Consider the following 14,082-nt stretch of genomic DNA (forward strand, 5'->3'; position numbering starts at 1 on the left):
GTTATTGGTTAAATAACACTAAATTTAGTGTTATTGGTTAAATAACACTAAAATAACCATGATTGTAGTCACTAACCAAGTGTTTACCACCACAGCTTATTGAAAGAACCACTAAAAATGGTATTTGTCAAGAAGGAAATTGAACCCAGAATGTAGAAGTAAAATGAAGAGGGTACTTGGCCGTTCTAAAGAGATTAGGTTACCAGAGGCAAGAGATTAGGCAGAGAGCTCAATCAGCAAATACATTAGTAAACAGGTTAGAGATGATGGTAGTTTGGACCAGGGTAGTAGAAGCAGAGATTGGAAAGAAGTAGATAATTTGGAATATATTTTGGCGGTTGAATCATCCAACATTTTGGATGTCGGGGGTAAAGGCAATAGAAGAATCAAAGATGACCCCTAGTTTTCTGGCTTGAGCAACTGAATGAATGGAGGGCCATTTACCAAGAAGGGAAGAGTTGTGATGGAACAGATTTGTAGGGGAAAATTAAGAGTTCTGTTTTGGATATGTTTCATTTGAAGTGGAGATATCAAGTGGAAAATTGCACATGATTATTGGGGGAAGAGATCAGGGATGAAGATAGTAGGGTCATCAGAATATTTATAGTTTTAAAATTTTTGATACCTGATGATGTTTAGCCAGGGGTTAGCTACTAGGGTTTAAAGAACCCCTTTTTGGTACATGATTATAATGGAAAAAAAAGAGTTGCTTCAAGATAATAGGGGGAAGTGAATAGGGGCAGCGACGGAACAGGATTGGTTATAAATTGGTAACTGTTGAAGTGTGGTTTTATAGTAAATGGTGGTTTACTATACTAGTGGTTTACTATACTAGTCTATCTACTTTTGTATATGTTTAAAATTTTCAATCATAAAAAGTTTAAAATAAAATGAAAAAAAAAAAAGAGAGGACCAATTTTAAGATAGTCCCAATTACAAGATAATCCAGTAGAAGTGATTGCAAAGTCAGTTTTTAAACTTTTATAAACTATTATAAACAACGCACTTAGAAGAAAAGGAAGCCAGAATAACTAGAGGTTCATGAATAAGAGGATAAGATTAAGCCCAAAATGTTAAGATTAAAAGGTAGGCAGATGCCACATATGTAGGACCTTCTTCAGTGTGGGGAGTTGGGGGATATAACTAGATTTATATTTAAGAAAGAGTAGGCGGCTGTTCTCAGAATAGATTTCAGGGGGCAAGACATTAAGCAAGGATGATATTAAATTCTGGTTCCCTAGACATAGTTTTGTAATGAGGTCAACTCCTATTGCTAGATATATGCTGATGTGTTACAGATACTATATATTTAGTACTCAAAATATGTCTATAAGGTAGGTATTATTATTCTTATCGTATAGGTAGGGAAACTTTAGCTCAGAGAGATTATGTCAAAAGTTACAACTACTCAGGGGTAAGTCAGAATTCAAATCTTTGACTCCAGTGTTGGCATTCTTCCCACTATGCAGTATTATCCCCCCACGTGATGGGGAACCAAAGACTTGCAGAGATGGTAGGTAGGTATCATTTTAAAAACGATAGCTGGGAAATTCCTAACTGGTCACAGACCTGATTAACCACCAAATTAGTTTCTCTTAATCCAAACTAGCCACATAGAAATGATGTGTGGGTATACATTCTTCAACTAAAATTTGACCCACTAGTATCCCATCTTCTAGCCTATTTTCAGTATTACTGCCAGAAAATATTTTATTAAAAAAACATGCTACTTTCCTGCTTAAAAACTGTTTCCTCTACAAAATCTACAAGATAAAAGCCAAACATTTCAACATGTCATTTACAGCCTGTCTCAGCACTTCTCAAACTTTTTGGTCTCAGGATTGTTTTGCACTCTTAAAAATTGAGAATCACATGGACTCTTATTTGTACAGGTCATATCAATTGATGTTTATATGAGAAATTGGAACTGAGAACTTTTGAAAATAATTAATTCATTTTTTTAAAAAAACTTTTTTTGTGGCAACACGGATGGAACTGGAGGACATTACGCTAGGTGAAATAGTGCCAGGAACAAAAGTTAAACACCACATGTTCTCACTCATATGTGGAAGCTTAAAAAAAAGTAGATCTCATAGCAGTAAAAAGTAGAAGAGAGAATATGAGAGGCTAGGAAGATGGGGAAAGAAAAGGATAGGCAGAGATTTGTCAAAGGACACAAAATTACAGCTCTATGGGAGAAATAAGTTCTAGTGTTCTATGGCACTGTAGGATGACTATAGTGAACAGTCATGGATATGCTAATTACCCTGATCTGCTCACTTTACACTGTATGTATTGCAACATCACTACGTACACCATAATTATGTGCATTATGTATAATTTAAGTATTAAATAAAAATTTAAAAATAAGGAAATAACCCCAGTAAATATTAACCTAAATAATATTTTCTCAAATCTTTTCAATATCTGGCTTAATAGAGGACAACTGAATTCCCTTATTTGCTTCTGCATTCAATCTGCTGTGATATGTTGCTTTGATTAAAGTATATGAAAAATATCTGGTCTCACCCAGATTCATAAGCGCAAAAAGGAGGAGTATTTTAATAGCTTTTTAGATAAAGGTAGATATTCTTTGGTACCATACCAGAATTTGATAAGTGGTAGTTTCTTAAAGCTTAGTTGCAATGTGAAATCTGAAACCATATCAATAAACTTTCTGTACTCAGTTGCATTAAAAGCCATTGATCTATCTTGCAATTTGAATAGATTTTACTCATGTATAATTTTGTAATATGATGGATTGGGTTATCTGGAAATTATGGGTTTACTGAGTTAATGCAGATCCTCTAAATGTTGACATATTTCATTATATAATACTTTTAAAAGTTTGCAAATTCAACCACCAATCTCATCAGAAGAATGTTTAAGTATTAGGAAGCTGTTGAGGTCATGGTGGCAGATATAAGTTTTTAAAAATTCTCATTTCTGCTTGAAAACTTGGATTTTATATCACTGACAACAAATATAGTTACTTGTTTTCCTTGAAGTAATAGGTTTGTTATGTTCATTCTTAAGAAAATATCTGCCAAACACTCTCAGATTTGAATAACCACAGTTTGTCTGCCAGTTGTTCTTTCAAGGTGGTCCATGAAAGAGGGGGCTAGTTCAGCTTCACAACTCAAACTATTTCACAAGTACTTTTCTTTGAGAAAACCATCATACTTTGTTACACAGCAGAAGTATTCTATGTGTACTTCCCATTTAATTACGCAGAATTTTTAGGAAGACAGGTACTCCAGGGTTGAGATTTAATTTACTACATCACCAAGGGCATTCTTACAGGGTCTCACCCTGTCACCCAGGTTGGAGTGCAGTGGCGTGATTATGCTTCACTGCAGTTCTTGACCTCCTGGGCTCAAGCGATCCTCCCACCTCAGCCTCCTGAGTACCTGGGATCACAGGCACACACCACTATACCCAGCTAATTTTTAAAATTTTTAGTAGAGATAAGGTCTCTCACTATATTATCCAGACTGGTCTCCTGAGCTCAGGTGATCCTCCTACCTTGGCCTCCCAAAGTGCTAGGATTACAGGCATGAGCCACTGTGTCTGGCCTACCAAGGATAAAGTGAAACTCACTTAAAAACAACAACAACAACAACAACAAACCCTCCTAGTACACTATGGTGCCATGGCTTTGATTTATGCTAAGATGCAAGTAGTTTTAACCACTATTGTTTAAGCACCATCAGTGCAAATGTCAACACAATGAAAAAGACAAGTGTCTTTGTATTATTATAAAAATAGTAATGTTGGCATGATCACTATTTGACCTTACACGGATCATACTTTAAGAACCAATGGACTATTTTTATGTTTTTTACTTTTTTATTTTATTTTTATTTTTTTTGAGACGGAGTCTCGCTCTGTCACCCAGGCTGGAGTGCTGTGGCCGGATCTCAGCTCACTGCAAGCTCCGCCTCCCGGGTTCACGCCATTCTCCTGCCTCAGCCTCCCAGGTAGCTGAGACTACAGGCGCCGCCACGTCGCCCGGCTAGTTTTTTGTAGTTTTTAGTAGAGACGGGGTTTCACCGTGTTAGCCAGGATGGTCTCGATCTCCCGACCTCGTGATCCGCCCATCTCGGCCTCCCAAAGTGCTGGGATTACAGGCTTGAGCCACCACGCCCAGCTCCAATGGACTATTTTTAAATTTTAATTAAAAAAAATTAAATTAACAAATAATAATTGTATATATTTATGGGTACAATGTGATGTTCTGATATATGTATATGCTGTAGAAAGATTATATAATAAAGTTACTAGCAAATCTATGACCTTACCTATTTATCTTTTTTTTGTGGTGAGAACATTTAAAATCTACTTTTTTAGCAATTTTGAAATATGTAATATGTCATTATTAACTATGGTCACCATGCTGTACAACAGATCTTTAAAGCTTACTCTTCCTGTCTAACTGGAACTTTGTACCCTTGGCAAACATCTCTCCTTTCCCCATCAACCCCACCTCACTCCAAAGCCTCTGGTTACCATTGCTCTATTCTTTCCTTCTGAGTTTGAATGTTTTAGATACACTGGATTATTCAATATCCTTTTCTAGCCACATGTCCTGCTTCTGTTTGCCACCAACCTTACCTCTGTGACTTTGCATATATTGTTCCTTTGGCCTACAATGTCTTTCCCAACCAGCTGGCAAAATCCTATCTGTCTTTAAAGATCTGCTTTGGATTTTATTCCTGAGAAGTCTGCACTAAACTGATTTAATCACTCTGCACGTTGTTTTAGCATTTATCCATTGAGGGTAAAGGGCCTACTAACATTTTTAAGCACTCAATGTGTGCCAGACCCTGGGATAAGCTTTTTATATGTTTTCTAATGAAATTTTCAACTTACTTCTATGTGATAGATATCTTTATAGCCTTGTACACTGAAGGATCAGACACAGTTGAGGTCCAACCCAAGCCCATTATTTCAGGATAATGTTTCCCCCTATTTGTTCCAGGGCCTCATGGCAAATACATGGCACAGTTAAGGCACTCAATTTATATTTCCTAAACAGTTAAATAAATGGACTTAGTAACAATCTAATCCCATAATGAAGGGGTCTATAAAGTTCCTCATCTTTCAGAGCCTGGGGTCTGGCCATTAGTACAGTAGTTTTTCATTTTTCATTCTTCATTCCTTAGATACAGTTTAGACTTGAAATATTCATTTACTTATGGAAAAACTGTATTTTCATTTCTTTCAGCAGTGTGCTCCCAGCCATGGGATGGTAATTTAATGATCACACTGCCATCAAGCCTGAAACACAAATGTTGACATTTGATGGTAATGTTTTCCTTATCAAAGTTGCTCCAAGTAAATACCAATGGTGTATTCAAGTAAATGAGGCAATGTTGAAAAAGTAAATGGTATATATTTTTCAATATGCATATTCATGTTTTAAACTTTTCAAAAAGTTAAAAAAAAAAAAGCTATCGAATACCTCTTTTTCTACTTAGTCTGGGACATTATGAAATGTGAAAATTCCAATGTGCCTTAAAGAAAAGCTTAATATCTCAATCACTGCTTTACTCAGACTATAGCATGTATCTTTAGAATGGTGGTGAGACCAGCAGTTCTAAGTGTGACCCAAGGACCAGCAGCATCAGCATCACCCAGGAACTTATTAGATGTGCAAATCATCAGGACCCACCCTAGACCCACTGAATCAAAAACTCCAGGGGTGGGGCTCAGCAATCTGTGTCTTAACAGCTCTCTAGATGATTGTGGAACATGGTTAAATTTAAGAACCAATGGGCAAATGAACTGTGTTATTTGGATTCATGGATGTTAACTACAAAAAACGGATAAATTTTGGAAGACCTGACTGGTGTTTGTATCACCTAATTGTGAAATAAAAGCTGTATAGTAAGGGGTCTGCCAAGCCCAGGGCCTGGGCTGCCCTCAAGACTGTATACCACGGCATGCAGCCAAAGGAGAGAGTCTCATTCCACAGAAAGAAGCCAAATCATTTCTTGACTGTGCCTTCTAAGATGTGGATAAATACCTACAGTGGTAATTAATCAGGAATGACGCCATGTAAGAACTGTCTACCATTCCCTCCTATATAATTCCAACCATTTGCTGTTTAAACTGCCCATTTTCTAAATAAAACAGTCACCTGAAATACATGGTGCTTTTTCTTTTTGAGATGGAGTTTCACTCTTCTCGCCCAGGCTGGAGTGCAATGGTGTGATCTTACCTCACTGCAACCTTCACCTCCTAGTTCAAGTGATTCTCTTGCCTCAGCCTCCCAAGTAGCCAGGATTACAGGCGCCTGCCACCACACCCAGCTAATTTTGTATTTTTAGTAGACATGGGTTTCACCATGTTGGCAAGGCTGGTCTCGAGCTCCTGATCTCAGGTGATCGCCCGCCTTGGCCTCCCAAAGTGCTGGGATTACAGGTGTGAGCCACCACACCTGACCCTGAAATACATGCATTTTATTACTACTGGAGTACATTCTGTCATTGAATACCTCACCTTGGAATATAACGTTCAACTACCAATGACAAGACTATTTTTTTCTAGGACTATCATCCTAGTTGCTTTGTTACTACACGGATTTAAGGAAAACGGACTTGTTAGCATTTTGACAACAATTTGGAGGTATGTGAAAAGCTCATTTTAATAAAGAATGTATATAAAACTTCTTAGCATTTTGCTAGGAAAAGTAAAACCATTAAGTGTTCATTTCATTTTTTATTACACTTTTCTAAAGAAAAACAGGTAAATCTGCCCCATCCATCAGAATTTGCTACGTTTTGTCAGAAAGAAGGCCAGGTCAGATAGAGGTTTACTTTAAGTCAGGAGGGAGGACTCAGAATCAGATGAATGGAGTACTCAGGGCATATCCTTGTTTAAGAATAAAAAGGACAGGAAGTATAGGGAAATCATCCTATTTGTCACAAACTTGGGATAAAAGTTCCTTGTTTTTATTGGCAGTTAATTCATTTTGTTTACAATATAAATAAGAAAGAAAAACTTAGGCTTCCAAAAACATATGTGTTTATGTGAATGATTACAAGTGAGAATACAACAATTTTGACCAATCTTGTGTTTGTTAAGAATGCAACATTATAAGGAGGATGCATGCTTTAGAATGAGACAGATTGAGGTTTGAATTCCAGCTCTGACAAGTACTAGCTTTGTGACTCTGTTCAATTGTTAACTTCCCAGGTTTTCAGTTTCCTCATCTGAAGAATATAGCAAATTTATAAGGATTTGAGATAAATATTAATATATACCTTGCACAGAACAGGTGATCAATAAATAGCTACTACGGTGTTAAAGAAAATGAATGCCTAGAGAACTGATTTGGGTATGCAATCTGTCTAGCTGAACCAAGGATTATGCTACTGGGTCTCAGTCTCAATACTCAACTTCTCCTATTTCACCTACATGCTAAATAACTATAAATTGCTTGCTTACCATCCTCCATTTTTTCCCACAACACTTGGAAGGAGGACAGAAAGAGACAGCAATAAAAAAAAACAAACATTCCCTTAAAATAAGTAACACATATAGAGATAACACTTTCATAAAAAACAAAAAGAATTGCTGGAAGAGTTTTATTTCATTTACAGTGAGGGAAAGAACAGTATCACCATTTATTCATTTGATCCTGTTTCTTCCTCACACTACCATCACATTTCAAAACAACATTTTATCGCTATTAAGGTGTTACGGATTTGCTTTTCTATGTTAAAGTTCCTCTGCATTCACCAGAATGCAGTAGGCTACTTAAGCCAAAGATCCAGGGCTATAAACCTTGTTCAGTACAATAAGCTCACTTTAATACTATCCTAATCTTGGAATGCAGTTATAAAGATAGATGATGGCCACAGAGTGCTACTTGCAAACAGAAATGGCTCTTACGCAATCTTAAAAGATATAAAAAACTTAGCACCTGAGAATGTGTTAAAAAATTCCCATATTCCGCCAGTCTGTTTTACATACCTGAGAATCTTTTTAGGAATCTGTGATGGAGAAGAATGACTCCTCTTCTTCTTCTCTGAGTCCTGTAGTAATGCATTCTCTGCTCTACCCTTCTCCATGACTGCTGCCTGGTCTGCCCCAGCCTTGCTCTGATCCACACTGAGCTGGCCTTGAGCAGGGTCACACCTGTACATGAAGACAATGGCTGGTTTCTCACTGGACTCTCCTTTTGCCTCTGTGAACCAGTGATGGCGCTGAACTGGAGGAGGTGGCAGCATGTGAATGACGGTGCCATCCAGGCCCACCAGTTTCCCTTTCTCTCGCTCTTTCTCTTTGTCATCCTCCTCATCTGTTTTCCGACGGCGGAAGAAGCTTTTAAATGATATCCAGCGCTTAGGCTTTGCATCAGCTGCCCGCCTGCTGCCTTCAGAGTGCAAAACTGATTCAGCTTCTGTTGACCTGGTAGGGCTGGTTGGCTTGGTCCAGTTGGTGAAATGCCTCTGCAAAAGGTTACTTGCATGGTAAGGAGAGGAAGTAGAGCGTGGCGGGGGAAAGGGAGGTGGTGGCTCACTCTGGGGGCTAGTCGCTAATTTGGAGGGAGAGGGGGTGACTGGTTTTATGGATGGGTCTTTCTGTACTTTGGTGGTAGGACTGTCTGTGGTCTGAGGTGCTTCAGCCTCACCACTAGGCTGAGATGTAAAGAGAGATTTTGGCCGGACTGGCGTACTCTTAGCAACATCAGCATCTGGAGGAATGGCATAAAGCTCTTCCACACTGCAAGCTTTAGGGCCAGATTGAGGTGTTTCTGGAGGAGACTGTGGGGGCTGGATTGAAGCCACGATCTGGGAAAGCACTGTGCTTGCTTTCTCTCTGGTGCTGCTGCTGCCCACCATCTGAGACTCCTGAGTGCCTTCTGTTTTGGCCACAGGCTCTTGAGTGGTTCTCTGGATCTTTGCTGGGGAGTTGTGGCTGGAACTATAGCTTCTCTGTGGTGAAGACTGACCTCTGTTGAGACAGTTGTTAAACTCTTGAACCTTCTGAGCCACTGAGCCCCTTTTACGCTCTGTGCTGTTTGAAAACCCTTTAGTTTGAAGACAGTCAGTGGTTTTGCTAGTGGTGGTGTCAGGCACTTTGCTTTCAGTTTCTATTTCTTCATAAGTATGGCTTATTACACTTGTGGTTTTTTCCTTCACTGAGAGTTCTCCACTTGTTCCCAGAAAACTTTTGTAGATAGCTAGATTGTCATATGCATTTGGATTGATAACAATGGGAACTTTGATAGCATTTTTGGAACTCCGAGCATAAGTTGGCTCATCATGAATGATAATTGGAAAAGGTGGCATACCAGCATTGTTATAACTATTAAATTTTATTTCAGACAAATTAGGTGACTTAACAGGGATGGTTTTGGAGGAAATGTTTGTAGCTGTGGGTGATGTAGGTGCTGATTTGTGACAGTTTTTTCTTGGAGGAACATTTGGTCCAGTTCCACTAGTAATTAGTTCCACTTTAGGTATCTTTTGTCGTGGACTGGTGCTAGAAGTCCATACTTCCTGGTATCGAATTGCACTGGATTTTTGGAAATGGGCACTTATTTGTCCTGGTGTCAATGAAGATGACGTAACTGGAGAGTTTGGAGTAGATGAGCTTTTTGTCTTAGGGCTGTTAACAGGGCCCTCGAGGTGCTCACTGGCCATGGCTGCTGACACATCCACAACAGTATATGGCTTGCACAATGGCTGTTCCAGATTCACAACTCGGTAGGGTTTTGCTTGCTCTTCTGTGGGGACAAGGTTTATGGTTACTGCTTGCCCAGCAACATCTGCAGAGGCTTTACTTTCTTCCTTCTCAGTTTGTACAGCAATCTTGCCATCCTTCTCTTCTAATCGGAGAGCAAGGACTGCTTTGTGGGTCTCTGGAACTTTTATTGAGCTTTTGGAAGCTTGTGATGAGTCTTTATCCTGATTATTACTAGAGGGACTTTCATAATTGGGCTCAATTTCCTTCATGTCCTTAGAATCTCCTGGGTTACCAGGAGATATTCCCCCATTACAAATCTTCTGGGATAAACTACTGGCTGTCTCAGAACGTGATTCTTCTGTTAAAGAAGAATCTGGTGATGTGGAGTCAGATGACACCATGCTCTGAATGCTTCCTTGTCCATAAGAGACCACAGAATTTTCCTCATAACCATTCAGGATTTCATCATAGCTGTCATCATAGTCCACAGCACAGATTCTCTGCAGAGACTTGTTTCGCAGGGGGATGGTATTCCATTTTTTGTCCACAAAGAATCGAACAGGAGACAAAGTGTTTGCTCTAAAGTTGGCAAAGCGAGGTTGCCCTCTCATGCGAATCTCCATGGCCAACAGCTCTTCATCACTCTCATCCCAACTCTCGTGCTCCTCCTCCATGTTACTGAAAAGTGCATCCTCTTCACTCTCCTCGCCACTGGAAAACTCTGGGTAACAGAACCGGCCCCCTTCATTACTAATCACTTCCGTGCTCCCACTCAGAATAACATGCTTGCCCTGAGTATCCTTTATCCCACCTATCATGCAACTTGGTGGAAGCTTTCTTTCCAATGATCGTTTATAGCAATCATTTATTCTTCCCAAGAATGTTTCTCTGGAGTTTGTTTCATTTCCTCTTATCTGAGGGGCAGTATCCAAGCCTGCTATCTCCTTTAACACTTCAGTTAGTCCATTATTGTTATTTGACATCTTCTTCGCAGTATCATTATTGCCGTAAGGCTTAGGAACATGGCTAATTCCTTCGTCATCTTCATTATTATTGTTAAGTGGTTTCTGACTCAAGGCAGCTCTGTTTCGGTTCCACCCTATGATAACAGGTTTGTTCTCACAGTGTTCTTGGATGCCAAGCTCACCACATATATTTTGCCCATCTGCCACTATCATAGTGGGCTTCACAGCTATAGTGGGTTTTTTAGCCACAGGAGGCCGGAAATTTCCGGTGTTCCTGATGCGGTGGTTATTACTGTGATTGGCATTAGTTTTCACATTGCCATGGGTGATGGGTGCCTTCTCAGGGTCTGGGGGGAGCTGGTGCAAACTTTTAGGTTTAAAGCAATTCTTGCATTCACCAGGTTTCCAAACGTGTTCAGTAAAGGTGTTACAAGCAGACATTTTTAAAAATAGAACTTCACAGACAATGCTTTTCTTTCAGTGCATGACAAAACTTTCATCTGTTAGTTTTCACTTCCCCTATGTGTTACAGCAGCTCTTCTAAGAATGATCAATCTGTGGAGGGGGAGAAAGAAGAAAAAAGTCTGAATAAAAAAGGCCCTATGAGACTTACCATTATTAGTGACTTGAAAAAACTGACTCCACTCCTAAACTTTTCCTTAAATTAAAAGATAGAGAGCTAAACTAATTTGGGTACTTCATAATTTCCCTTTAGTCGATCAGCATATTGGAAAAGTGAGCTTTTTAACCATAATTTTATGTACTCTTATCAATCCATACATAATCTTTAGCTTGATGTCTCTGTTGTAATGCTTCTGTGAAATGAATCATTACATCCCTCCCAGAAATGCCTTTGATACCACTCCTTCTGTTATTCACCAATTTCTCTAACACTTCCCAGGCCACTATAGGTTCCTCTTCTTCCACCTACCCTTGTACATTTTAGACATTTCACAGACTCCTCAAACTCAATGCATTGAAAATGAAGCCTCAGGGCTGGGTGCAGTGGCTCATGCCTGTAATCCCAGCATGTTGGGAGGCAGGCCAAGGTGGGAAGATCACTTGACTCTAGGAGTTCAAGACCAGCCTGGCTAACATGATAAAACCCCATCTCTAAAAAAAATATAAAAATTAGCGGGGTGTGGTAGCACACGCCTATAGTCCCAGATACTCAGGAAGCTGAGGCTGGAGGATTGTTTGAGCCTGGGAGGTAGAGGTTGCAGTGAGCAGATTGTGCCACAGTACTTCAGCCTGGGTGACAGAGTAAGACCTTGTCTCAAAAAAAAAAAAAAAAGCTGAAAAGGAAAGCAGGGGCCAGATCATGCAAGGCCTTTTAGGCTTTTAAAGATTACAGAGTTTATCCTAAGAGCAGTGGGAAGCCACTGAAGGGTTTGAATAGGGGAAACAACATAATCCAATTTGCATTTTAAAAAGACAGCTCTGACCAAAACCCATGATATTCTTAGGTATGTAAGTCCAACAAAATATGTGTAAAATCTAGAATCTATATGAGCAAAACTACAAAACACTGATAGATGAAGGGAGGAAGAAGGGGGAAAGGTAAGCAAATTATAGCCCAGAGGCCAAATGTAGCTCATTCCTGTTTTCATATCCTGAGGTTAAGGATGCTTTTTACATTTTTAAATGGTTGGAAACAAATCAAAAGGAGAATAATGTTTTGCAACAAGTGAAAATTATATGAAATTCTAAATACAGTACCCACAAATAAAGCTCCATTGGAACGCTGGTCACACTCATTTGTTTACATACTCATTTGCCTATGGTTGCTTCTGTGCTACAATAGAGAGATAAGTAGCTATGACGTGTGTGACACACAGACTGTATGCTTCACTTTTGCTGCTTTGTGGCACTCTACAAATTGCAGGATTTTCACTGGTGCATCTATCAGCTGTGTGAAATGACATTTTTCAAAGATAATACATAAAATTATGAAATACATAAAATTTCATTACAGATATGCATTAATAGATGAACATTTGTAGTCAATTTTGATGAGAGGAAGTACTAACTTTGAATCCCCATCCAGCAAAATGTTATCCTCCTCAAAATGGAATTTCATTCTTCTCACTAGCAAACCTCTGTTATAACCCATTGTACCTAATTATATTTTGCATTTTATCAAAAAAATTTGCAGGAAAAAAAATAATGATAAGAGAATGAAGACAAGCCCCAGAGTAGGAGAAATTCTGTGAAACATTCATATCTGACAAAGGACTTTGTATCTGGAATATATAAAGAACTTTCAAAACTCAACAAAAAGAAAAACCCAATAAAAAACAGGTAAAAGATTTGAGCAGACACTTAACCGAATACATACGATTTTTTATCTTTTTTTTTTTTTTGAGACAGGATCTCGCTCTGTCACCCGGTCTGGTGTGCAGTAGTATGATCACAGCTCACTGCAGCCTCAACCTCCCCGGCTCAATCAGGCCTCTCACCTCAGCCTCTGGAGTAGCTGGGACTATGGGCGCATGCCACTATGCCTGGCTAATTTTTCTATGTTTTTGTACAGATGGGGTTTCTCCATGTTGTCCAGGGTGGTCTCAAACTCCTAGGCTCAAGGGACCCACCTGCCTTGGCCTCCCCAAAGTGTTGTGATTACAGGCATGAGACACTGTGCCCCGCCAAAGATACATGGATTGCATTTAAACAATATAAATATTGTAAATATAATTTACAATATTTACAATATTGTAGTAAATAAAATTTACAATATTTTAGTAAACATAATTAGCCACATGGAAATGCAAATTAAAACTACAATGTGCTACCACTACACGTTTATTAGAATGGTTAAAATAAAATTAAAACAAAAACATCTGATGCTAGCGAGGATGTGAAGCAATTGAAACTCTCATATATTGCTGGTGGGAATGTAAATGGTTCAGGTATTCTGAAAAACAGTTTTGCGGTTTCTTATAGAGTTAATCATAAACTTACCTTGGAGCCCAGCAATCCCACTCCTAGATTTACTCAAGATAAATAAAACCTTTTGTTTACACTAAAACAAATACACAAAGGTTTACAGCCAAAAGCTGGAAACAATCTAAATGTTAGGTGGCAGTGGTTACACAACTGCATACATTTGTCAAAACTCACAGAACCCGCCTGGCGTGGTGGCTCATGCCTGTAATCCCAGCACTGTGGGAGGCCGAGGTGGGTGGATCACTTGAGGCCAGGAGTTTGAGACGAGCCTGGCCAACATGGTGAAATCCTGTCTCTACCAAAAATACAAAAATTAGCCAGGCATGGTGGTGTACGCCTGTGATCTCAGCTACTCAGGAGGCTGAGGCATGAGAATTGCTTGAACCTGGGTGGCGGAGGTTGCAATGAGCCAAGGTTGCATTGTGCCACTGCACCGCAGTCCGAGAGTCTGCCTCGAAAAACAAACAAACAA

The 14,082-nt window shown here is 39.2% G+C and overlaps 1 protein-coding gene across 1 annotated transcript in view; it reads right to left on the reverse strand.

Moving 5' to 3' along the window:
- PEAK1 (pseudopodium enriched atypical kinase 1) overlaps window positions 1–14,082 on the reverse strand; it is a 137,103-nt gene that overhangs the window by 55,298 nt on the left and 67,723 nt on the right. The window contains exon 2 of the mRNA XM_023197636.2: window positions 7,981–11,219. Coding sequence (XP_023053404.1) covers window positions 7,981–11,105 — 3,125 coding nt within the window. The 5' untranslated portion in view covers window positions 11,106–11,219. The remainder of the gene's footprint in view (window positions 1–7,980; window positions 11,220–14,082) is intronic.

Source organism: Piliocolobus tephrosceles, chromosome 6 (assembly GCF_002776525.5).
Source record: "Piliocolobus tephrosceles isolate RC106 chromosome 6, ASM277652v3, whole genome shotgun sequence".
Lineage (NCBI taxonomy): Eukaryota > Metazoa > Chordata > Mammalia > Primates > Cercopithecidae > Piliocolobus > Piliocolobus tephrosceles.